The following is a 27,716-nucleotide window of genomic DNA, read 5'->3' as shown; positions in this document are numbered from 1 at the left end:
GTGTCAGCACGACCTTAATGTGATCAAGATGGAGACCGTCTTTCGGCTTTTACGGTACCGGATTTGTGTGGCTCTGGAGGCTTATCGGGGAAGGTAACAACGGGAATTTCCATTAACTTACTGTGCTTTACTTGGCTTGGGGATATCAAGAGGAAGCATTCTGGTTTACACGGTACGTTTTGTTTGAGGGGTCTTCTTTTGAACTGCTGACTGTTCATAAATATTCAGCACGTTGCTCATTCTTAGGGTCTTCTTCGGGAATTTTCACACCTTTTCCAAGTTCTAGTTTTGTTCATAACTGTGAGCTGAAGCAGACATGTCCTTATATCCTGAGAAATTTCAGTGTGTCATGTGTTCCGCTGAATGATTTTAATAATATGGTCCTGCTCAGAGACAAGTTATGCACCACGTGTTAAAGACTTTTAAATAAACATTGAAAAGGCTCATTTACTGCAGTGTGGATCCTTGTCTGTGGTGTCCTTTGTCACTCAAACATGAGCAAGCTGTTCTAAAACAGGAAACGCCACCGGGCAGGCTAGCCAGTCCTGGTCCCTGTCAAACAAACCTCTGGACCGAGACCTGTAGCCAGGATTATTGACAGTAACTCAAACAACTGAGGCAACAGGACTGCATGGTTTACTTTCACACAGGACAGGGACAGAGTGGGAGAACTCAACCACACCACCAGCACCCTGGATAAAGAAATTAACTGCAAATTGTGGAATGGTCCAACTACAGCCCCATCTCTCTGTTGATTCTCATATGAGGTGGGCTCCACCAGCAATGACAATTTTTTGTTTCGTGTCATTATAAGGAAAGTAAGAGGCTTCTTTTGTATGTAAGATATGCATTTAATGGTTCACAGCAGATCTTCAGCAGATAATATGTATAGAGTGAAAATCCAAAAGATACAATCTTTGGAGCAGTCTCCATACAGTTACATCTATCAGTGCTGTAAATTACAATATCTTGCTGCTGGTCTAAGAACACCAACGTTCTTCAGACGTTTTATTTTGTTATGACTGGAAGTTGTTGTGATGACTTTTTTGTTTGTTCAGGTTATTTGCTTTTAAGATAAGGTTAACCAGTTTTTTTTCCATTGATTTGTCCTGAATGAAATTATATGAAAATCATATCACAGAGGAAGTTACTCTAAGTGGAAATGATGTAATGGTTTTAGTTGTATTGTCAGATTTGTATAACCATACTCTTTCCATTTTGCTCAACTCAACATTTAATTAGTATTTTTTAATGTAATGTTTCTTCAGAACTACTGTGGATATTTTATTTGAAGCAAAAAAAAACATACTCAGCAGTACTTTGGTTTTGCTTTAATTTAATAAGAAAGTTTGTTTGTCTACTCGAGTGAGACTTTGCTCGTTTATTGAGGATCTACCATTTCCGATTATATTTCATTTCATAACTTTTCACTACTTGTGTGGTAAATTAATCCAGGAAATTGCTAATATCGGGCTGTCACGTTGTTTTGCTGGATTATCAAGAGGCCACTTCAAAATCATATATACATATGCAATTTTTCCAAATATGCTACTCTGTGCCTCGTCTAGTCATTTAATGCCAAGCTTGAATTCTATAATCAAAGATGTTTTACAGAATGTTCACCATGTGCTCATGTAGTTTGAATTCACTGGGTCAAAGAAAACATACATTCTTGACCAAGGGTATACCAGCAGGGAACTTTGACCGTTTAGCACTTGTAAAAACAAACAAAGGAACAAAAATCTACTTTGGTGTAAGTGTTCCGTCTGGGCTTGATTGATGTGATTCAATACGTCTTGCCATGCATAAGATATTTTCATAGTTCATAATAACAAATAACACTTGAGGCCCACAATGTAATAACGAAAGGAAACAATTTGACTGTATAACTGTTGCAGTATTAGGGTTTTTGTATCATGAAACCCTATTCTGTAAACGTTCGTCTTGCGATTCCCACAGTTTGGGTAACTGTAACTTTTCGCTTGACAACAAACCCGAGAGGTTTCTGTGCTCAGTGCTGGTCTTTTCTCTTTTCCAGCCAACATCAGGAATAGAAACCCCAGCTGCCTCGGTGCTCCATTTTGACTGGATCTTACAAAAAAAAAAAAGAAAACCTTACGGCACATACCAACCCATGAGTCACTCAAAAAGCCATGCCTGTCGCTGTGAGGAGGAAAAGCTGGGAAGAACATGTGACTCACAGGACTGGATTACAATACAGCTTCGATGACCTGGACATACTCAGCTGTCACGGAATTGCGCAAAATGGCCGCCAGTTGGGTTCGGACATTTCCAGGTCGGGGCGCAGGGAGAGGTGCGCGTCCCTGCCAGAGTGTTGCCATGAGTTACGGACTAGCAGGCTTCCGTTCACCCAAGCGCAGGTGAACTCTGTGAACGCGGATGAGGATATCACCCTCTCAGAAGCAGGGAACTTTGTGCCCATGGAGGGCAGTACGGAAACGCTGGTGTTTGAGCCCGATGATAACTCCACTGATGGAGCCAGCGACTCCAGCTCCACTGAGCCAGACCAGACCGGGCCACGGGAGACCAGGCCCTCTGGTAAGTATACGCCTCCCACTGAGACTCCAGGGGACAGGGCGGATGTCGGAGAGAGCGTCCCTGAGGACGGATCAGAGACAAGTGACCAAACAGCGAGGTCAGGGCACAAGCAGGGTCCCACGCCAGCCACGGGCTCTCAGAAACACTGGAGCGACCAAACGGCCGTCACTCCTGCTGTTGCCGACTCCCAACAAGAGTCCGCCAAACGCCTTGACCCGTCTCCTCACGACGCTGCTGACGCACAAGCCACCGGGACGTTGGGCAACGTTTCAGAGGATGACGCAATCACCGGCCAGGAGGCCAGGAGCCATACCGAGGCCTCACCACTGCACACAACTGAACTGTCACCCAGTCGAGTCCAAGCAGGAGGGAAAACGGCAATGGAGCAATGCACCAGCACGATCTCTAGTAGCGAAATGATCAGTGACGGGCCACTCTCTGGAGCCACAGGTGTCCCAGACTGCCACAGTGTGAATTCAAATATCAGCATATTCATTCGCAAGGACTCAAATTCTGACACAACCGACGGTCGAACAATAGAGGTTGACAAATCAGTCTGTGGAGTGGATATAGCACATGAAGTACCTTGTTGTGAAGGAGTGGGCTGCCAAAGCTATCAGGAGAAACCAGCAAAGCAGTCAGGAGAATCCACCAACGCGACCTCAAATATGGATATAATCGGTGAGGTTCCCCACTCGGAGAGAAACCCCAGTGAAGCAGGGGAGACCCAAATAGAAGCCAAGTCCAACGCTTGTAAGGAGGAAGAAAGCATGGTTAAATTACGCAAAAGAAAGGTAAGCCACTCACACTGTGTTAAAAATATAGACATTTTCGCAATGAGGCTACCGTGTGTACGGTTTATTGATTTTACCCAACTGATATTATCTTAATTATTAACTTCCACTGGGTTTGTTTTTGCCATGGAAGGTTAAACTAAATGTAAAAACTTCAAGCTGTCTGGAAATGATATAACCAAAGTTTCACTCTGAAAACAGAGCAGGCTACAAGTTATATAGGACAGTAGCACAGTTGGATTTCATTAACCTATTACCACGTGTCTTCAAAATGTGACCGCATATTCCATTACATCACTTCCTGTATGTCCCTTTCGCAGCTGAATAAATATTAGTAAGCAAAGAGAGTCTGGAGGGAGTTTCTCAACAAAGTCCAAATGCATCTAGCATGATTAAAAAGAGAATAAAATCATGTTGGTAGGCATTACACTGTATGTATCTGCATACAAGTAGGCAAATAAAGGCTTAAATTGAGTGTCTGCAGGTAATCAAATAAGAGTTGCGAATCTATAAAAAGGATAGAATAAATATATATAATTGGCCTTACAACCAATAATGAAAAGCAAAAGATGTGTTTCTTTAAGAACATTTTATAAGCCAAATCCCTACCGTGTTAAATAGGCATGTTAATTGTATAGACGGTATGCTATAATGAAGTTCATTGGCAGTATCTGTTCCATAAAACCATGCCATGCCAAAGGAGCTGATTCCTGGAGTTTTGCTCTCTGGCACTCACTTTAGATGCTTGCAGAACGTCACACTAACAAACTCATTATTTTTTAATTGTGCCCATTAGCCATGTTCAGATTACTGAGAGGAATTCACTCAAGCCTAACATTCAAGGCTACATAATTGTCAGTAATTAAAGGCCAATTCCACGGATTTGCCATCAACTGCAGTTTAGATTATTTGTGCGAGTGAGTGTGTGTGTGTGTGCCTCCCGTAGCTACGGTCCTAACTCCAGTTCTCAGTTTGATTCAGAGGCCACTGGACTCCATGGGAAATTTAGCCACATAGCAATAGTCACATGCTAAGTATAGTGCATGTAACAATGCGCACTAGCAATGTGCACTAGCTTTGCACAACACATTTGCCTGAAGGGAGAAGGCATGAGGCCTATTGACATTCTCAGGGGAAGAATGTCGATCGAGAATGTCAATCAATGATCATGTGACACTTCACATGTGCCCCAGCTGACAATAGGACACCAGCAGCAGTCTGTACACAGGGACAAACAAAGAGAACTTGAAACCCGGCAACATGTGTTGTATGATATAACGGTCCAGGTGTTTCTCATTGGATTTTACTGTCTGTACTGAACAGGATGATGATATACTGAACTGCTAGTACAACAGCAGAAAAAGAAGAAAAAAAGGCATGCATCCTTATATAAGATGAAGTAAACTTAATAATGAAATCCGTCCAGCTGACTCTGCTTTCAGTTCAGAAACAGTTCAGAACTGAGTAAGACGTATAGGGCTATTCTTTGTTGAGGGTGGGTGAGGCGGTATTGTCTCTCTACACTGGTACAATTTGAACATTTGGTTGCTGGTGTGGCCCATTGACTGGGGAAGGGGGCAGTTACAATTAACAACAGTTGGGGACAATCAGCTCCTAACCTCCAAAACGTCTTCTTTTGGGTTTAGGGAGGACCATATAAACATAGCTAACTTCTGTAAGCCAACTTCATAACATGCATTAGCTTGCTAAATAATAGACTGGACCGATTGCTGGTTAAATTGGGAAAATAGTGTGAAAGTCAGAGTGAATGGGAGACCCGAGGAGAGAATGTTATACTGTAACTGCTGGAGGGTTCATTTTACTGAAGTCTCATTTTACGGACGCATTTGCTGATGCCATTGGCTTCCTTGTCCCTGACAAGGAATGAAGACAAATCAGGGAACGACAGGGCCATATGCTGTCAAATTGTCCATGACTTTCCCTAACTGCCATCAATATTCTTTCTCTGAATGTTAAAACACACATAAAAGCATCCAGTAGGCTAAATTTACTCATCACTGAAATTCACCCATAAAATCATCCGGTCTCTTCTGCTCATTGAAAACCATTTATTAGGGAGGTTTGATGGAACACACTAGGAACAAATTCATTACCAAACAAATGATTCCAGGTCCTGTTCATATTTCACATCCAGTTCATATTTCACGCCTTCCGAGTGCATATAAAAAGCAGTGCTTGGCAGTAATTGGGGATATGCTTTTCAAAGACACATAAATACTCCACAGGACACTGATCCAAAAACAGTATACTGATAATGGAATACTGGCATCCTAGTGCAATATATGTGGAAAATATTCCAATCCCCAGATGATCGCTGACAATATGACTTAGGGCTTCCTTTATTTTATCTTTGTTGATACTGGGAAAATTATGAAATATGACAGCTGGAAATAGTGCTTGGAAGCCCTGTATGATGTCTTGCATTACTTGACACAGAAATTACTTCATAAATCACGTTCAGTGCCTCCAATTTCATGTACATAATATTTCTCGTAGCGTTTTTGAATATGTACATCATTACGGTTTATGAACATGGGTGACATCACGGAATGAGCTATAGCGGCATTGTGGGTGGTCAGGAAAGCTAACAATTCAGGAGCGATACGAGAGAACGGACTGGCCCAGGAGAGAGGAAATAATTTGCGTTTAAAACAGGAAGTGGTTGAAGAATGAGACAGCACTAAAGAGAATGCGACTGAATTGTAAACCGCGATTAAAGGATTTGGTGGGCCATTTCAGTTGGCTTTACATAACTGCTTTTGTTCATGAGGAGTGACCGCATAGATAGGCTTTGATAAATACCAAAATAATGTGGGGAGGGGGGTAGACAGTGGAAGAAAAAAGCCATTGTATGTACAGTCTGTGAAAAAGGAAGATTTAAGGCAAGGATTTCCATTACAGCAAGTGGTATAAATGTGTCTTCCACAGCATGGAGAAATTGAAAAGGAGCTCCATTCACTGGGTAAATGACTGGAAATTGGAAAATAAACGTAAGCATCTGAACGAGAGATAATAAGGATGGTTAGAGATGCCAAACTGGCTCATTTATAATGGAATAGCAGTTTAATTTTGGATCAACTGGCTGGCATAAAGTCACTTGTGTCCCCACCCTACCCCGAACACATGTGATTCAGAAGCAGTGAAGCAACACTGGCATTTTATATCTTGTGACATTTGCAAAGACAAAGCTTACATTTGTTTAGATCCTGCTGGTTTTGCAGCTATTAGATCTGGTAATGGTGACATCATTCTCCTAACTGGACACAGTGACATACAGTAATGGGGATTTTTTCATATCTGACCAGTGTCACACTGTCCAATACTTTGGCCTTTGTGTGTTCAATTATGGGTTTATTTTAGAATACTGTTTAAACTCTTTCTACTATGTACCATATAAGTGTGCCCTGTTTCGTTTTCTGTTGGATATACTGTACATGTAGTTTGACAATATGCTGGGTGAGCGACCCCTTTGTTTTTGTACTAGAGGAACCCCACTATATATGACCAATCTATCAATCAAATGCTAAATACTGTATGAACAACCTTATCTCATGGATCACCAGTTTCACCCAAGCTGTTCCATCCTGTGCTGGTTTATAATGGTCACATAAGACCTTCCTTCTTTTGCCTGCCCTTATGGCAACTAACTGACGTGAACATCACCATCCTGTTGTACAAGTATTCAGTGGTCAGGCCTAGCCCAATCCAGGGTTGCTAACCTATATGAAAGGGACAATTTATCTTGATGTCAACTACCAGCAAAAGTGGCACACTAAAATCCTTGCAATTCTAGCAACTATCCTAGTGATTATGTCTATCTTTGCAACACTCATTTAGACTTTTATGACTTTAGAATTATATTTATGTAAAAAAACACCCACTTTATTGCCTTTCTGACAGAAAGTGAAATTCCTTTTCCCACATTATGGCTGGACATATTGTTTCAGTGCTTTTTTTTTTCCAAGGCAATAAAAGGCTCATTATTACTAAGGGGAATTGCATCGAACATCAGGGTATATGAAAAGCATATAAAATAATATTAATATATAACTCTTCAACAAAACATAGTGTCTAATGCACTCTGCAGAACTTGTCAAGACTGATAACAAAACAGCTAATATTGGGGCAACTAGTTTCAGACTTCCAAAGCAACCAACTTCTCAATGGGTTCCATCATGAGTTTTGACCTCTCATCTGTCCGCTGAAACTGACGCTGCGTAACCAAAGACATTTCTCTCGGACTATAACGTGAAAGTCTGCTCGCTGTCCTGAGGCCACAAGAATCTTGCATCTCAGCTACATTCATATTCTAATAAAGGGGTTCCCAATCGCGGAACATGGCAGATCTCCAGGAACAGGGTTGGGAGCCACTGTACTAATGTGTGTTTGTGATCTACAGGACAGCCGCAGTCAGGGAGGCCCCTGGTAGGCCCAGAGATCAGGCTCACCAAAGCCCCAGCAGTGGGCATCCAGTGTAGCCCGTGGCATTGCCTGTGATCTTCCGTGTGCTTTTCTTTCAACATACTGTATGTCAGGCTGAAAGTGACAGTTATGGAGTTTCCCCGAACCAAAGAAGAGCTTTCAAAGCCGCCCCTGTAGTGATTTCCTACTGGAGAGAGTGGCAGTTTCTGCACAAATGGGACAGGTTAGTGTTTATAACACAGGCTGCTGGGGAAGTCCCTCTGTGGCAAGATTATTCTCCTACATGATTCAAGTCAACTGTCATATTTTTGAAAATGATGCAGGGAAAGCAGTCTTTCTATCAAAAATGTCTTTTTTAGATTTTCTGCTTGGTCTATAACTCACTTTTTGCCGGTTGATATTGTTGCAGTAATTGGTTGTGACTAAGAAATGGAATACTATTTTCTCGAGGAACAATACTTACAAAACTTGCAAGGGTACAATACCACTTTCAAACTGGGTTTTCCCTCTAACTATATCAAATGACAGCTATGAGCTGTCAAATATAATAACAGAACAGTGTAACCTTTCCCTAACTGGAGGGAAAGGGGATGTTTAGGGTTTTATAGCAACACTTTGTTTACTTTATATATTGTATTTTATATTTTGAAGTAGACTGTATTATACTCCATCCCATTCCACAGGATGTGTGTACATATGTGTGTATGCGTGCATGTGTGTGCATGCGCGTGCACATGCCTGTACGCCACTATTGGTGGGGAAATGTTTTTGTATTCTTTATTTATGAGGATGTGTTGTCAATTTAAATTGATCTTCCTGGGCAGTTGCACACCATAAATATTTTGCATCACCAGATGCAACAGAATATGCAGAACTGAATAATCCCCCCTGAACATCTGCTGAATGAATGCAATTTCATGGAAAGTCTTTGTTCAAAACAATGCATGACCACAAATCATTTCCTATTCAAGCTGTCATACTTGCTTACTTTGACCTCACTTTGTTGAAAAATTTTAAATATTTTTTTCAAATAAATTCATGTGAAACTACAAACATTAAATTGTGCAACAGGCATCACAAAATATTTTCAGGAGGCATGACCGTGGCAGATGTTTGATAATTAGATATCACTCTGTGTGACACTCACCGAGCGCTCTGTGTGCCTTTATGTAGATGCACCACCTGATGTCAGTGTTAGCTTTATTACCAGAGACAGGCACAGGCACACAGGGGAGAGGAGAGAGGAGAGACAGGACAACAGAAGAGAACAGAGCGGAGGGGAAAAGAAGGGTAAATAAAGAAGGGAAGACGCCAGAAGAGAAGATAACGTGGCGATGGAGGACGGGAGAGACATCTCCTCGGGGAGACACGTCATTGGGCGTTCTGTTATAAGCACAGATGTCCTGGAAAGGTTTTTTCTTATGTCATCGAAGCAACAAAATCATCTGAAAAAGTTAAACTCGAGATATGATAAGTGTATTTTTTATTGTTACTATGTCCATACGCTAACCAAAAATCATGAAGAATAACATGATTCAGAGACTCTCAGGAAAAGTACAAAAAAAGTGTTTATTGTATGAGCGCACACACACAAGGGGTAGTGAGAGTTTAATGACACGGCATACACAACTTTCCAGAAAAGCTGTACTCAGATATCAATAATATGGGGACTGTGAGCCAATGCATCTAAATACTTTTTGAAAAAATAGAAGCTAAAAGAATAATGTTACAAATGACCTCATAACCCTCCCAGAAATGAAATACATTGAACTAAAATATATTGCCATGGTATTAACACACAGAATGAGAAATGTGCAAATTATTTCTCCTTTCAGTCATTGGAATGCAGTACTGTGATAATGTGGCATTATCCATATATTTACAACAGTGGGATCCCAGTCTGTAAGGAGAAAGCCTTCGGGCATGTGTATGTGGAAGCTGAGAGGTCATCTGAAAGGAGGGGAGGTCAGAAAAAGATTTATTTTATAACGGCCTGGATATGAGGCCGGGCTGAGAGCAGGGAGACGAAGCTTGAAAAACAAGGAACCACTTATAATGCTGGGAGGGAAAGTTCAGCACACCAAGGCCAGGTGGAGTGTAAATTAGCCCTTGTTCATGCATGTGCAGCACACATTTGGCACCTGGAGGCTTTGAGGAGACAGCCCAGCTCCTTAAGCTCAGCTCTCTGCACATTTGAAGGTGAGAAACCACAAAGCAAGAACGCCAAAATGATCAGCATTACAAACATCATCTCTAAATAAAGAGCCTGGTTTGAACTGAAACCACTCAAACAAAATCAGATCTTCCATCACAAAAGAACACCCCATACCTTTGATAAAACAAAAAACAAAAGGTAACCATAAAACACACAGAAATCATAAAAATTCAAGATAAATTGCTACCAATAACCAACTGCTGTCCTTTTCTGCTACATAATATGTGACTTCACCTCCTCCTGTAAGACCACAGCCGTGGCTCAGAAAGTCATTTAGTTATCAGCACTTAAATGCTGAAATCCATTGCACTGAGAAGCTACGTAATAAATCCGGTCACATGTTTCTGCAAGCCTGATTTCTCCATCGTCTCACAAACGTCTCTACCACTTTGCACTTTGGCCAGCAGGAGGCGCAGTTCCTTTTCTTTATTTCGTCTCGGAAAGGATTTTTGAATTCAGGAATTCAGTGCCAGTTTGTTTGTGCAACACCGTTAAGATCTGTTGAGAGCGCACTGTTACCTAGATACAATAACACTTTGGAATAAATACTGATTTCATACCAGGCAGAAGTATGAAATGCATGGTCAAAACGAACTCAAAATATGTAATTGCACCATCCTAAGATGAAACAAGCCATGCACGCCTCGTCAATTGAAATATGAGCTTAAGTTTATTATTGACTTATTGCCAATATGAATATGACAGATTTAGTCAGTAAGGGATGGTGTGATATCAGAGAGAAGGAAGAAAAGAAGTATGTGGCAATTTATTAAAATAGCAAGATGATAATGGCTGACTGCTAATGAGATGAATGTTGAATTGCATACTTATTAGTGAGGAGGATATAAGCACGTATGCATTAGACTGGTAATGACTAGCCATATGTACTGTACATGGATATGTTCTATTCCATGTTTAGTTTGCACACTGGCTGAAACTCTTACTACTGAATTCTTCACAATGTCCCCCTACACATATGGTTGAAACTAATATCAGAGACCACTCTGTCAAACTGAAATAACTGGGCAGTTGTTACAGGCTCGCATTCAAGAATCACTAAAACCAGACTGTGTTTGCCATTTGAAATGACGAGAATGTTCACGACTTCCTGGGCTGGTGTTGTACCGTACTGTTAGATGGATAAATGAAATGTAGCTAATATTTTTTTGGGTAATCTCACCATGCAAGAATGTTTCAGTAAATGTGCCAGAGTCAACAAACTGCTGAAACAGCTGTTCAGTTTGTCAGGTAACGTCAGTGGACATAATTAGGCAAATATTAATGTGGTGTTATTTTGACATGTTAAGGTTACCAACAACTCCCATTTATATGTGAATTATATTGGGATATTTAATTAAATAAAAGTTTAGTTAAGCATAATTCTTTATGCCTTTAAAATATGTTTTTTTTGTGCTATCTGCATTTCATTATTTATTATTTTTCCATGGGCAACTGATGTCCATTCTGCCCACAATGAAACCACAGCCACTCCACACTCTTTAAAATGGCCGTTGTGTTTTATGGCTTGACATCTGTCCCTTTTCCCTGACAGGGGTCGAAAGAAGAGAGGGAGCGATCGCACTTAGACTCCATGATACTCCTGATCATGAAACTGGACCAGCTGGACCAGGACATCGAGAACGCTCTGAGCGCCACCTCCTCCATGACCAACACACCCAGCCTGAAGAGACGAAATGTCCACGTGAGAGCAGCTTTTGCACTGCCTTTCTGTCTGGAAAACGGGAATATACTGCAATATATTTTAAATATGCAGACTTCATGGAAAATATTCTGATACAAACATATGAAATAATCATATGAATAATGTGTGCATTGGTCAATATATTGGGAAATACTGCAATATATTTTTCTGATCTTGAAAATACATCTTTAAGTATATTGGCAGTGTATTCCTTATTTTGTAAATGAGTGCTTTTGTGACACTGAAATGTGAAGTGAAACTATTTTTCTTAAATGCTGTTTCGCAGGGGATGGATGCAGAGGCAGTAAACGGAGGGGATGCCTTCCACTCAACGCATCAACAAAACCTCGTCCCTCACATGATTTACTCCACTCTGACATCACCGGGATCCACGACATCACCTGGAGAGAAACCCAGGACTGGGGTAGGTCATGTGACTGCATTCACAGCCATAGTCACTGTGTCCCACAAACCCACTACTGTCATGGAGAGGTCTTCGAGCTGTTGAAGAGCACTAGCTCTGCCTAGAACAAAATGGCCTCGGCTTGATGGATAAGAGCGAGGCATTTCACAACACACCCCGAGCACTTAATATAATGAATGGAATCTGTAACAGAGGTTCACATTTTTAGAATGTGTGTGTTTTTTCGTTTTCTTTGGCGGGGGGGGTTGAGTGCAGCAGGTGGTCTCGAGGGGTGCACTGGTCACTCGACAGGCCGGGCGTAAACAAAATGACGTGGTTTTTGCCTTTTGTCAGAGGCGACCTCAACAAGGCACGGGCTACTGGCCTATTAGCGCTTCACTGCCATTTCAACGACGTGGCAACAATGGCCAAGGAAAGCGAGGACATTCAAATGAAACCAGCTGTGTGATTTCATTTAGCCCCTCGCAGCCCGGTCGTTCTCTTTTCTTTCTCTCCTCTCCGCGGACCACTGGAGTATTTGCTCGCTGCTCAGACACAGCGGAAGGGTCAGGCTACACAGAGGATGATGGAGTGGCATGTCACTCCTGCGCTTTACACTGTTTAACTAAGAGGGTCGTTAAAGTCATAATTAGCAGTCTCCACCAGCCCGAACAGCGCACTGCAAACAGAGAGGCCAAAGTGTTGCATGGGAGATTAACGTCTTGGCCTCTCTTAACCTTTGGGTTAATGACTACTGCTTTCCAGTGCTCATTAAAAAGGGGGTACAGCCACATTTTTTAGGCAGGGAGGAATCCCCTCTCAAAGGCTTCACTACGCATTTCTGTGTTCATCCAAAAAATCTACGGTGTTTTGTTTTGGGGTTTTTTTGAAGAGGGCGGGAGGGTTTGCAGATATTTGGGCGCGCTGTCAAGCCCACGCGGGGGTTGTTCTTGTTAGAAAGTGTGTGTGCCTTCTTGTTTTATGGAGCTTGCGTAATAAAGTAAAAGTTAGAGCCATAGTTCTGGAGGAGAAACAAGTTGTGAAACTCCAGGTGAGGTGGAGACTGTTGTGAAAACAGGATTTTTCTTTTTTTGAATTGGCAAATAACATTGTATTATGAATGTAATTATTTTTCATATCTTGACAATTTTCTAGTCTACAAAATGAAGTATGCCAAGTTAGCCAAATAAGAACAAATGTTGTTAAGCATTTCAGGGGTTGTTGGATCAGGATTACAAACAAACCATTTTTTAAAAATAAAAATAATTATTTAGTAATTGATAAGTTATATGACGCATACTTTCTTGTCATGAAGAAAAGTAATTATCTAGCAACAAGAAAATCAATGTATTTTCTAAAGGTGTATTCTACTATCAAAGCGTATTAGATTTGCAATAGGCTTCAGAATTGGATAGTCATTAAGAGAACTGAGCATTAGCGAGATTTCAGATTAGAGTACCTGATGACGCACTGTTGTTGTAAACTAAAGCAGGGTAATTAACCTGAAAAGCTGTGGAAGATATCCAGCGGTAACCACGGTAACCATATCCAGCTGTACCAACGGTTACTATGGCAGCAAGTAAATACAGAAATAAAAATGCTAAATATGAACTTTCCCTGGCTGTTTCCCCCCCTGTAAATGACCTATGGCAGTACTGAGTTGTAGTTTTAGGTGCCAGTTTCCCCCCCTGTAAATGACCTATGGCAGTACTGAGTTGTAGTTTAGGTGCCAGTTCTCCCCTCTGGCAGTCCTGAGAGATGACTAACAGAATGACAAAACGCCAGCCAATGTCTGATCCCGCTGCATTTTTTTAAAGCGTCGTGGCCAATGGCGGCCTCTGAGGTGGGGGGGGGGGGGGGGGGGGGGGGTCACGTCATGCCTGACTTCAGGCTCTGCTGCCTCCCGGGAAGTTTATTTGGCTCGTGAGCAACAACAATGACGCTTAGCACAGCCACTCTCCTGGAGCTCTTAGCGGAGGCTAAGTGAAATACCCATAAACACAGCTGGAATAAAGCTGGCATGTCATGAACACAGCAAATGTTTGGCCAGGAGTTGCTAATTTCTCAATATAACCCTTTTCTCAATTTTGTTGCTTGTTTGTTTTTCTTTTTTGCTATATAGGCAAAAAAAAGTTAATTCTGCAGAAAACATCACTTTTATTTCCACTCACCACAATCCTATATGTAATAAATCTATTGCATGTCTTGGATAACATTAGCAAGTAATTTACATATGTGACATCCGCTCAAATTACTGTCATCGAGAATGGCTTGCTGTATTCTCATGGTCTGCTAAAGTTTTCCAATCAACATCGCTATAATTCTCCAGTTGCACTGACACCCTGTTGCAGTGGCACTGCAGAATGAAGATCTGAAAAGATCGGATCTTTAATTCTGATCGTTAATCCGTAGAGCAGATGATGTGGTTCTCACAGATCATTCTGGAATGTTTCCCGCAACCTAAGATGCTTCGCTCTATTCCCACAAGACGGGCGTGCTCTTTCAAAATGTGTCCACAAGTGTTTTCTCACAGCTGAGATAGAGGACCTCCAGGCCATAATCCCAGCTTGTTGATCATGCTGATGGAAATGTACTCACACTAAACCTAGCACGTAGCGAAGTGCAGTTGTGAAAGGGAAATGAAGAAACATCTTAATTTCATTATTTCTTAAACGCATTGATGTGGTCGCTGGACAACATTCAACTTTTAACTGTTTGCGTAGGTCACATTTTGAAGACCACAGCAGATGAAATGCAGCTGAACATTCAATTTACTCAGATTCACACATAATTAGACAAGCAATACAGAATAATGACATTCTGAGCTTTGCTTCCGATCTTTAGAAAATAATCTGCATAATTGCTCTGTAGGGAACATTGATATAATGCCATTGATTTAAGTATAGTCTTAATGTTTTGAAGCAGTTTTTGACAAGAATTAGTACGGAAGGGTTCCTTGGCATAACTAATAAAGTAGTGAGAAAAACAAAGATCCCTTTTTGCTTGGTCTGAGGCATGCTACTACAGTTTGCAAAAGAGGATTATGCATTGTACTTTGCCTGAAATGACCTTCATTTTTTGCTCAGGAACAATGCTACAACCATCACTATTAAAATCCATTTTATCTGACTTGAGTGCAATTTCATAGCTCCACTGGAATTTAAAATGCCAGGAGATCGCTGCAATGAAGATTTTAATAACTTCCACTCATCATCGTACACACTGTAATGTCCCGGGAGATCTTTTCAGCTTGGTAACGTCTTTTTCTGTGTAGTGGATGAAGGCCTTAATTGTGTGGTACAGTGAGCCTTTATGTAGCTACGGTGGCTGTACAACTGCAGTATTAAATAACTGGAGAGAGACAGAAACGCACCATTTCAGATAAATTTTTTATGCTTCCAAACCTCCTCCAACAAAACATGCACTGACATCGTCAGGCCACTAATTCCACTGATCTCCCAACTATTGCAAGATGATGGCCTGACCAGTTGCAGGAAATTAGTTGCCACAGTCTACATATTTATTAAAGTATTGAAGTTACACAGATATAAGGTGGAGTTTGCATGTTCTCCCCGTGTTCATGTGGGTTTCCTCCGGGTACTCCGGTTTCCTCCCACAGTCCAAAGACATGCAGGTTAGGCTGATTGGAGAGTCTAAATTGCCCGTAGGCATGAGTGTGTGAGTGAATGGTGTGTGTGCCCTGCGATGGATTGGCGACCTGTCCAGGGTGTATTCCTGCCTTTCGCCCAATGTATGCTGGGATAGGCTCCAGCCTCCCCGCGACCCTGTTCAGGATAAGCAGAATAAAATAATGGATGGATGGATATAAGGTGCCAGATTTCGGTATATTGAAGAATACAGGTGAAAGAAGATGTATATTTGCTTTGGTCATCAACTGTATAAGCATGCAGTGTTTGAGGTGCTTTATTCAAGTAGAAAAATGGCCGCAGGATCACTTATGGCTCAGGGTCATCAACCTGCCCTCGCTATCATAAACATTGCAGTGTCGGGGGGGTGATTTCCAAGAAAATACGCGCAGAAAAAATGTGCTGCGTAACGGGAAGAGGAATAATCTCTCCAGAACCCTGTAATCTGACAGGAATTTGAGGTCTTATCACCCCGGAGGGAATGTGGGTAGTGTCCCCAACAGTCCTGAGATATTCAGGGTCAGGGTGCAGTGGACTGCACAGTAGATCGTTGAAAATGTGAAAATATCATTTTTGTGCTTTCCACTTTAAGACACAACCACCACACAATTGCCAGACAAACTTAGCATCCAGGTCCTGGACAAAAAAAGAGATACAGCTCTACTGAGGTGTACCTATTGTTCTTATCATACCCACAGAAATAGCTACGCATGCATACACTCACATACTGTAGGATTAATGTGAAACTATCATAAATATGACACATGTAGAAGCACTCAATTCCATTATAATCAACAGGACTGCAGTAGACATTTTAAAATAGACAGCGCTTTGTGGGGGGAAAAAAAGGGAACTGGTCAAAGGCTTCTGAACCACTGCCCCTTCATTATCAGTGTGCCAGAGAAAGCCAGGCCTCACTACGGAGCGAGTCAGATCCTCCCCCTGCTCCAGCATTCCACACGCTCTTACATAAAGTGTGCCGCGGCAGGTGAACAGGGTGGGAAGATGACCCGGTGTGATTACCGGCTCTTACGCAACGCGCATCGTGCGCCCGGCTTCATGGAGCCCCGCACGTCGGCAGCGGAGACATCAATCATGCGCCAACGCCGCCCGCTGTCGTTTTTGGAGCGTTTGGACTGTTCCCGCCATTCCCCACCGCCACGCCTCACAGCCTCTGGACCTGCGCAGGCAGGGATATCTCCACAGCTCTGGAGAAAAAGGGATTTTTTGCGTGCGAGGGGGGGGGGAAAGAAACGAAAAGATGGAACTTTTTTCAGTCGTGATGAATACGTCGTCCTCCTCCCCCCCCCCAGTTTTCAGGGAGTTCTGCATTAATGTCTTTCCCACAAAATGGACACATCTGTCTGGATGACAAATTAATTCCCCTTTAGTTTACACGAAAGGAAACTAAAACACAGTGAACAACCACAGCAAGGCAACACCCTTCCGATCCTTTCATGGTTCAAGACTGCTTTCATAAAGCTATCAGGGGCCTCACCTTCTTGATTTCATACAGCCAGCAAATGCATTCACTGGATGCTGGGATTCAGATACACTTGGTTTTCTCTCTATATGATTGAAGAATAGAAGAAGTGAAGCACAGAAAGAGGGGACTGTGTGATAATACATTAGAGCAGGTATAGTGCTGAGGTGATGAGGTGTCAGTCATTCCCTGACACCTTCTGGTTTGGAAACAATAGGAATTAAAGTCCACAAACATCCCAATGCAATACATGTTATGGAGGATAACGACCTTTCTTGCTCTCACACTCTCTCAAATTCCGCAAGGAAGGATTAATTTGCATTTCAAACGATGACCTTCACCTTCACTAGAATCTATTTATTTTTTGGTTTGATGTAATAGCCCATTCTAGTACAATAGTCTATGCCTCAAACAGCTGCACAAAGATATATACACTCAGTGAGCATTTTATTAGATATTTATTAGACTTATTATATACAACTGCTGACAGAGTGCTCATGGGGACAGCAGGAATATGCTAATCAGGAGACAGCTCCTCAGGTTCCACCAGTAATTAAGCAAATGATATCCCAGCATGCACCTGGCCCTGTATAAAAATGCTGAGCAGGCCTGGTTGGCAGTAATTATGACTAGTATGGCTACCTGGGGAGATTAGTGACAGTGACGGGTGAGTATTGGGTCGTGTTTGGCGGGGGCTTCAGTGATGGCACAACTCGCTATCGTTTCCCGGGAAACCATGCCTGCGGTGATTGAAAGGTAATAGCAGCAGTGAGCACGTGCAAGAGTGTGATGTCGATGTATTCATTCAAATCTAAAGGCCAAAGAGGCGAGTAACTGCAGACCGACTGAGTGTGCATTTCACCCTGGGGAGTTTTACTGAAACATGGGCCCAATACCCGGTCATGTGAATTCACAGTGGTCTTTCATTTTTAAATAAAGTAACTGTGAAGTATGCAACTTACTGTCCATACATAGACAATGTAAAAACAGAAATGTAAAATAAGTTGCTTTGGGGGAAAGAATGTTGCAAGTAAACTTCTGCTCAACCCGCTCTCGAAAAAATAGTGTATTCAAGGTTATGAGTGTTATGCTGAACATCCCAAGGACAGAGTTTAAAGGAGCAGATTCAGCTGAATTTGAAATAGCAGAGATGATGAATCTGGCAGCGATGACATCAGCCTTTCCCCATCCTGCTTGATGACAGAACCATACTTTTTAATGTAAAAATCACATGTTCATGGCAACGCCATTTCTACCCCTAGATGGTAAAATTTATAGTCAAATACTAACACGACTGAGGTTTGGGTTATGTTAAGGAGGTAACATTAGGGCTGGTACAGCAGTTAGCTTTTTGGATAAAACAGGGTTTCTTCCGTTTTTGGAGAAAAAGTCAAATTTATGTATTATAATGGAGTAGATGAGGGTTAGGGTTTGGAATACATTGCCAAGGCTGCGGAAAGATTTCGTTTTTGTTTGACAGTTTTCGCTTTTGTGTTTACATTTTTTTATGCACTTCATTATTTTTTCCATATTGTTAATAATTTAAAATTACAAGACTGATTTGTGTTTTCTGACAATAATACGATAATATGTATAGCAAATTGCAAAATAGCGGGGTGAATAGCATAACAATAGCATGTCCCTCTTTCACTAAGCCTCTCTTGGCAGAGCTTCCCAGACTCCGGGCCACTGGAGTCAAGCTTCCAGCTCTGCTGCGTTCCACAGTCTCGGAGGAGCTGCTGAGCAGGGAAAACTGCTGTTATTCCGGCTTGGAATGAATGAGCAAGCAATTTCTGGAATCCTGAAGGCCCTGCGTACCTACCAGCCACAGCTGCGCCTCGCATATTTCCCCGTTTTCCACTTGTGGCAGGTCTCAGTATCCTGAAGTATGCGTTTCAATAACGTCCGCTTTCTAACCTACAAGGGCTGCTGGAGCCTATCCCAGCATGCATTGGACAAGAGGCAGGACTCTGTATCAACATCCTTCAACCAAAGAACTGTGCTTATTCCTATAAAAGTTATGACTGGATCCAGACTGACACTTCAAATCATCTAAAGAGCAGAAGTTAGAAATTAGAATCATTCAGAAGAGCCTATCAATTAGCCTGTCTCCACAAGACAATTACACACTCTTACGTTAAGGTAAATGCATGCAAAACATACAGTAATCACATTTTCTTATCTATTTTATGATAAGTTCATACTGTGAAGTCTATGCATGTTCTAAAGAAAGAAATAATAGATTAGAGATGTATTCATGCATGGCATTTTCTAAAATGAAATATAAATGTAAATGCATCTGTTCATAGGACTTACATTATACAAGAAGCATCTCAATTTTGTTCATACAGTACAAGCTGTGTATTGCTAATATAACACTTTTAGTAGTATGAGAACCTTACCACAACTAATCTGACCACTCTTTCACAGAACACTTTTCAGCCAGGCTCAGAAAAAGAACCACTAAAAGACAACTGCAGTCCAGATCACATTCTCATTCCTGGCAGAATTTGGGTGTGTCGGCAGCTGTGCCTTAGGAAATATGGGTACAGCCCCACACTTGGCATTGGGTCCTAATACAGAGTGTTACGACCACCCATAAAATACACTGAATACGCTCCCTGTTTACTAAGGGTGTAATCATTGGGTCGCTTACTCCTCGGGATTTTATGTATATTATTTTAATATAACGTTTATTTTAATGCCTTGTTAGAGAGTAATAAATTCAGCATTACTCTGGATCCCATCGTAATGGGAGTTTGAATAATCAGACATCTTGTAAAACAGTCATACCATAGCACTAAATGGTGTACCATAGCACTAAATGGTGTACCATAGCACTAAATGAACGAGTTTCTCCTCTCCTTTGCTGTGGAATGTATTTTGTGACAGAATACCAACGTAGAGCTGCATACACTGCCTTGCATTCACTTGAGTTTCTCTGGCACCATATGGTTAATCCCAATGACCAATCCCAATAGGACAGGACTGTTACTGCAATGCATGCTGAATATGCAAAATAGTGTGAATTTAACATTCTCTTATACATATACTGTATATTTTCATTTGTCAAACAGCAGTGGCAACAGCTCACAAGATCAATGTTTAATAATGCTATACACACCCTTACATTGCAGATCATTTCTAAGTCAGTCTTCTAGAACTCCATTGCTTTCGATTGCCAGTAGCGACTGCTAAATCAGTTAAGAACATACTAATCACATATTTGTGACACCTTTAAAGGGTTAAAACATGAGTGTCAGAAACAAATACATGCAAGACAGGCTGCTGCCCTCTTTTCAGTCATAAATGTACAAGATATTCCAACAAGCAAGCTGTTCGAGCCGTCTGCTCAGTCATAAATCAAACGGAGAACATCAGAATCAGAGCTCATAAATAGCATACCACAGATAAAGCTGTGTATTGGAAAGACAGTGGATCTCTACCGCTCTGAATGTACATTCACTGAGCACTGTATTAGGTAGACCTGTACACCAGCATGTTAATGCAAATATTTAATCAGCCAATCGCGTGGCAGCAACTCAATGCATAAAAGCATGCGGACATGGTCAAGAGGTTCAGTTGTTTTTCAGACCAAATATCAGAATGGGGAAGAAATGTGATCTAAGTGACTTTGACTAGAAGTGACAACCAAAATGGTTGTTGGTGCCAGACAGGGTGATTTGAATATCTCAGAAACTGTTCATCATGGGATTTTCATGCACAACAGTCTCTAGAGTTAGCAGTGAATGGTGCAGTTCTGCTGGGAAAAAGGCCTTGTTAATGAGAGAGGTCAGAGGAGTAGGGCCAGACTGGTCAAAGCTGACCGGAAGGCGACAGTAATGCAAATAACTACACATCACAACAGTGGTATGCAGAAGAGCATCTCTGAATACACAACCGTGTGCCATCATACAACCGTAACCATGGAGAAAGCACTCCCTGCAGGGAGGGGCCAAGGTCACTTCGGCAACCTCAGTGTACTACTTCAGTGCATTTTCATAAACATACGTTACATGTCCATGAGTGTTTATATATCATATTTGTGAGTGGCAGAGAGAGAAGGATATTTACACTCTACTTTGACTTCAAAATAGACGCTTAAATGAAAACATGTTTGTGTTCTTTTTGTAAGTTTGGCGAGTTGGTTTTGGCTAAGAAATGAACAAACAAAATTATTTTAAAATAACAATGTTATGTAAAAAGACGAAAATTACAGCAAAATAAGGATAAAAAACAAAATTAAAATTTCCGACAATCACAATTTTTTTAATCCATGCCACTGTCGGCATGAGAATATCTCCATTGTCGTCACGATTTCCCCTCTCAGAAGGCCAAAATGCCTCATAACCATCCAGAACAATTCTGCGCCATGGCAACAATACTAACTGCAGCATTAAATATTTGCTTTTCTCAGAACAGCCACATTAAAAGTAATTATCTAAATGTAAAAAGTGATGATGATAATGAAAATAAATCATGATAAGTGCAATCACTTAAATTGTTCAGACATTTTTATTTACATGAATTGGCAAGTGTTGCCATGGCATTAAGAATGTTTGGAGAGAAGAAAACATGGCTGCACAAACAGTACACTTGCTGGCTTATCCCTACGAATTATACAAGGAATTAAAGACAAATGCTTTGAAATTATCCTCTTATTTCACTCAAACATATTTTCCTGAACATTAAGACCAATATGGCCTCATTCAGCCCAACCATTTTCCCATATAAGTGTGTTAAACAGAAATAGTGGATGGAGCAGTAACAGTGTTTGTGCTATGACTGTCTGTGTCCTTTGATGTGGCTCCCAGTGTGTTGCTCTACAGCAGACTCCAGCACTTGTTAATGGGCAGATTAATCCGCTGAGCTTCAGGTGCCAACACCTAGCGCTTTGCTGCACACTGTCCTACCTGTGAAGAGCCAGTGCAGGCAGAATCCTGCACAGATGAACAATCAACAACAAACACTCCTAGGAAGCCAGGAGTGGGGTTTGGTTTTTGTTTTGTCAGATTTTGACGGAAAGCCAACTTGCGCTGTGTCTCATTTAAAGCACTTAAGCTTTCTTTATTCATGAAACCAGCCACCGTGAGCTTTTCATGTCAAATTCACAATTAATATCCGCAGTGTTTGAAAAGCGTCGCAGGATTACTGGTTCTGCTTCCTCACTTCCAGGACTGGTGAAAGAAGTTCCAGCCTGCTGTTTTAGCCTGCTCTTCTATTCACTGCTGCAGTTGTATTTGCAGAGTTCTTATGATTAACACAGTTCTGATCTAGTCGCTGGTCCGGTCCAACAAAAAGTAAATAAAGAAGTGAAAGCACACTTGGCTCACCAATAAAGTATAGTCAAAATAAATGTAAAAATCTATAAAATGATATCCATATTTGTGTAAAATTACAGAATGCAGGCTTATTGTACGACAAGAGTTACTTCTTGTTCTTCTGATAGACAGATCCACTCACCGCACCTGAAAGGGAAACATTGTCACAATGAGTCTATTTTTAACTGCGCTCCTGCAGATGGTTCTTCACTCTCCTCTTGGGCCTATCTGGGGCAGCCATCTGCCAGGACCCCAGAGACAAGGGTGCGAAAGCTGATCCATCCTGAAGGGTCCATTTTAAAGACCCCGCACATTCATAATCATCATTTCCGACAGGTATACTACACAAAAGGAGTCAAAGAAGACACAGGCTGCGATATTAAACTTACTTTACTCAGTTTAGACTTTAGATTTGATAAGTAAAATAGTAAAAAAGTAATTTTTACTTATACTCCTACTTCTGCTGTCTATGACAGGAGGATTCGGTGTTGCTCAATTAAAAGACCATGTTTATTGCATCAGCAACATTTTAACCAATCATTACATTACATTTTACATTATTGGCATTTTGGCAGATGCTCTTATCCAGAGCAACATACAGTTGATTAGACTAAGCAGGAGACAATCCTCCCCTGGAGCAATGCAGGGTTAAGGGCCTTGCCCAAGGGCCCAACGGCTGTGCGGATCTTATTGTGGCTACTACTACTACCACTACGCTACAGGCCACCCAATCAGACAGAAGCATGTCCATTTTGTGGGCAGCCAATCAGAAGGGAGTTCCAAGTGGATATCCTTAGACAGTGGACAGGCAGTGTCAAAGCTCTACGTCACTTAGAAATCATGCACGCACTTTACATCAGGTCTTTTTATTATTTTCCAGTTCATTCATTTGAAAAAGCAGGTATACACTTTATCTTCTGACTTAAACTGGAAAATAAAAATTGTATCTGTGTCTTTAAAAAGAGTCATTCCAAGTCTCTTCATGATGGAGATTGAGAGGCATTAGTGTCAAGACCTGATTTGCTTTCTCAGGGTTCTGCCTTCCTTTCAGTCACCAGCAAAGCTCAGTGAAATTTAAAACAAATTTAACTACAGAACCCCAGAATCCAATTGAGTTTCCTAATTTACCTTAAACCTTAAACCTTAAAAATACACATTTTAATAACTCGATAAGATTGTGTGAAAATACATTATTTTTGTCTGGTGGGATATTGCTATATTTCTGTATTCATAGATATTAAATTAAAAGACTTGAATCCTTCTGTTTTCACTAGGTCATCAAATCAAGTAGTACTACAAGGCCCATTTCAAGAATAGTTCACTTTTGATGGGAGTTGACTTGGGGGGAAAAAAACTGACTTGGCTATTTGCCTAAAATCCCAACCCTGGAAAAACACAGTAAAACAGTGCTCAGAAAGTATAGTATACACATGTAATCCAAGATGTGTGCTACCACAGTGGATGGAATTTCTGTTTTGTTTTCAGGTAATTAGAATTGAATCCAATATATGTACTTACTTGTATAAACAGGATTACAAGGATCTCAGTGCACATTTTTGAGGCATTGAGTAAATATAGGATACAGCTAAATGGCCATGTATGTAAAGACAGCAGCGTCCACTGACAGCATTTTCTCACATTCACTGTGAGAGTCAAGCACTAGAATGAATGAAGAACACTCACACTTAAACCAGCACTCAGGTACAGTGTATACAATCAGGGAAATAATTAATGTTTCTGTTGCTTTAGTTATCTCTTGCCTTAACTGCTTTAAACAAATGGGCAGAAAGGACAGCTATGCAGAGAGATAATGAGAAAGTACAGTGAAAGAAGCAATCTCATAGACTTCCCTTAACAGAAGGGAATTCAGGTACTGCTAATTATTAAATACCAGATAATTCTGATTTGTATGAATGTCTTCATCACAATAAACTTCTGCATGTCCTTATTGCACAGGGCAAAGGGTCCTAGCCAGAAGCATGTACAGATGGTTTGAGCATGTCCACGCTTGTTCACACGGGTCTACCTCAGGGTTCATGGGAACGTGTGACTCTGTATTGTGGAAGTGCTAAAGCTTCTTTCTCAACCCTCTCCACATGGGCCAGGATGAACATGCTGTCCAACTGTATCAGTGCCAAAGTGGTGCATCACTTCCTGTGGCCAGGGAACACATTTTAAGGTGGTGCATCATTGCTGAAAAAGACGGAACAACTCTCTATTGTATATTTCCAAATGTGTGCATCTGCAATTATTTTACAAATAATTTTAAGGCATTCAGAAAACAACTTATTCCTCTATTAGAGTGACCAACATGTGACTTTATTGTGAATGAGAAACTTTATCATAAACTTTAGAATCACCAACACATTTTCACACAAGCTGCAATATAGTCAGGAAATACCTGACTGTGAGCTCAGCCAGCAGTGCCATTTTAACAAGACTGAGAACAGTTAGATTCAAGCAAAGATTTCTGAAACCTACAGAATCTACAGCTGAAGGTTTGTGGTTTCTCAAATTGAGTTGTGTACGTTCAGCATTCCAGAGTTTTCGTAACGTGAAATTATCCACGCGTCATTGATGTTGCCAAGGTGCTCTACAGGTCAGCCTGCGTTAGAAAAACAGACCTCCCCGACACCCACCACAGAACTGCACTCTCCTATCAGCATTGCCTGAACTGCGCTGCATGTTAAACATCATTTAGATGTAGATCTGGATTAAGATTCCGCAGTCTCTTTCGCAGGTTCTGCACGTTGCAGCTTTAACCCTTTGAAGAAAAGGTTGTTTGGAATGTTCGTTTTCTCTAACTTCCAAGTCACAACTCCATTGCTTTCATTTACCAGTAGTGGTTGTCACATGATCATTAGACTGCTCAGTTAGCGCATGCTAATCTAATTTGTGATTTGTGATCGAAAAGGGTTAACAGTGTTGTGTAATTAGCTGTACACAGTAAAGGAGCAGGAGTTCAATTGTTATGAGATGGTATTTTCACTCAACCAAGACAGTGCTGCCTTTTCTTTCCTCTCCCTCTTTTTTTAATCCAATACGATTAATATCTTAGCGGAAATGTGACTCCTATTCATTGACAGCTGCAATATAAAACCCCTCAATAAGATGTTGTATATGGAGTTTGGAATTAAGATGAAACCAGACAGGAATGCATGAGCTGCTATGGTGTTGTGCAAAAGAGGAGCCAGACAGATAGGGACCAAAGACAGTGTCTTATCTTTTAATCACCATAAGCACAGTGGCACGCATTCATTCGTGTAGTATGTGACTCATGACTAGGGCAGCAAGTTGCCTGACTGGGACCCAGAAGGTTGGTGGTTTAGATCCTCGTGTAACCTCAATACGATTGGTACAGCTGTGGGCCCTTGATCAAGGCCCTTAACCCCCGATTGCTCCAGGGGGGATTGGCCCCGGCTTAGACAAATCAACTGCACGTTGCTTTGGATAAAAGCATCAGCTTAAACCGTAATGTAACTCGACTGTGAGTTTTAAAGGTACATCAGGTAAGATTTTTGTGTTAAAACATTGTTCCAGCCATTGTGAATCCCTTCCTATCATTGAAAAAGGCCCACTGACATGTTGACTCACCCACTACTTGGGTTTATAGTCCTTAGATTCGGGTTTCAAAATATGCACGGGCCGGCACTCTGTACCAAAACATTGTTTAACTGTACAATATTTCAAGCTCATTGGTTGAAAATTGGTTCTAATTGCCGCAGCCAATGGTGTTTCAATGTCAGCACGTTTACAGAGAAGGGGGAGGGATAAATAGTGTTGTGGTTTGAAGGTGTTTGTTACTCCTATTCCTCTTTTAAATGTTAGAAGTCCAAAATTACCTATTGTACCTCTAAAATTTCATTTAGTTCACAAATCATGACCAAGCATGATCTTACGAGTAGGGTGTTGTTAAGCTTGAGCAGAATCTAGGTTTGAAAATTCAATACTGAAACAATTTGCTGTATAGAAGCTAATTTAACTTCTATTTTTGGACGCACTCAGCTTGTTCAGTTTGAGCACAAACCCTTTTGACAGAGGAGAGAGGGTAATAAATGGTGTATTGTCCTCCAATTACGGAAGCTTTCAGCTGAACCTTTATCCTCTCAGCTCGTAGCAAATTAGATTCATGCAATCAGTTATTTCCTGAAACATTAAATCAAACACTTCATATCAACAACTGAGAGTAGGAATGTGTTGGTATGAGCTTATGGAAGCATGATTATACTATACTATACTATACTATACTATATTATACTATACATACCATCCTAACATCATTTGACCCAGTGCTATGTTTTTGCTGAATGCCCCCAAGGAGAATGACATAAGCTAAGTTACTCAAAGACATCAGGACATTAAGCAAAGCAGTAGGATCTAACCCTTTGATTAGTTTGGTATGTCAAATTTCCAAGTCAGTGTTCTAGAACTCCATTGCTTTCCATTACCAATAGTGATTGTTACATCAGCATTAGAATGTTATGCCATAGCATGTTGACGACATTCAAATAACATTTGTGATCTCACACCTTGAAGGTTACAGCCACACACAGTGCCACACAGTCAAACACAGCAGAGTAACCTCCACACACAGCCACATACAGCCCCCTCCACACACAGGCAGTGATGGCTCCCACAGCATCCGTCACACGTCATGGTCCCCGGCTGTGTTTGGCGAGGAACTGCTCGCATGCCAGCGCACCGCTCATGTATGTCCTGAACACAGTGTCACTGTCAGAGAGCTTTACATTCCGCACTGACGGACTTATGTTGCATCATTAAATCTCTTTCTCCGGCGCTGACAAGCCGCAAGTTATGAAAACAGGCCTGATCCGCCCATTCAGCAGCTGATTTCATCAATATCCGCACAGACAATAACAGCTTGTTAGAGTAAAGACCCTGTTTTGACAACGCAGATGTGATGGTGGCTCATAACGCCATAGAGCACGACAAGTTCTTGGACGACTTTCAAAATGAATTTTTAAACAAGTGATGCACCAGATGAGCAAGCTATGACTGAAAGACACACCACGCAAAAAGTGCTCAATTGCATTAACTCATCTCTATTTAATATTAGGTGCATTTCAAATGTTGATTGTTGTGACCAGCTACTTTTTAATTTAGATTTTCAGAGGCACTCATGGCCATT

At 41.3% G+C, this 27,716-nt stretch overlaps 1 protein-coding gene across 2 annotated transcripts in view; it reads left to right on the top strand.

The window, feature by feature from the left end:
* The first annotated feature begins 590 nt into the window (after positions 1-590).
* The window catches only part of LOC133134766 (rho GTPase-activating protein 7-like), an 87,844-nt gene continuing 60,718 nt past the window's right edge, over positions 591-27,716 (top strand). The window contains exons 1-4 of one of the 2 annotated variants that reach the window (XM_061251137.1): positions 591-767; positions 2,039-3,353; positions 11,564-11,713; positions 12,000-12,137. In XM_061251137.1, the coding sequence (XP_061107121.1) occupies positions 2,154-3,353; positions 11,564-11,713; positions 12,000-12,137 (1,488 nt within the window). In that variant the 5' untranslated portion in view covers positions 591-767; positions 2,039-2,153. Of the gene's footprint in view, positions 768-1,924; positions 3,354-11,563; positions 11,714-11,999; positions 12,138-27,716 lie in introns of those variants that run through there. The other variant, XM_061251138.1, reaches the window with a different exon arrangement.

The sequence above is a fragment of the Conger conger genome, chromosome 8 (genome assembly GCF_963514075.1).
Source record: "Conger conger chromosome 8, fConCon1.1, whole genome shotgun sequence".
In the NCBI taxonomy this organism is placed as follows: Eukaryota; Metazoa; Chordata; class Actinopteri; order Anguilliformes; family Congridae; genus Conger; species Conger conger.
The sequence above is the reverse complement of the archived record's forward strand: the minus strand, read 5'-3'. Positions and strand labels throughout refer to the sequence as shown.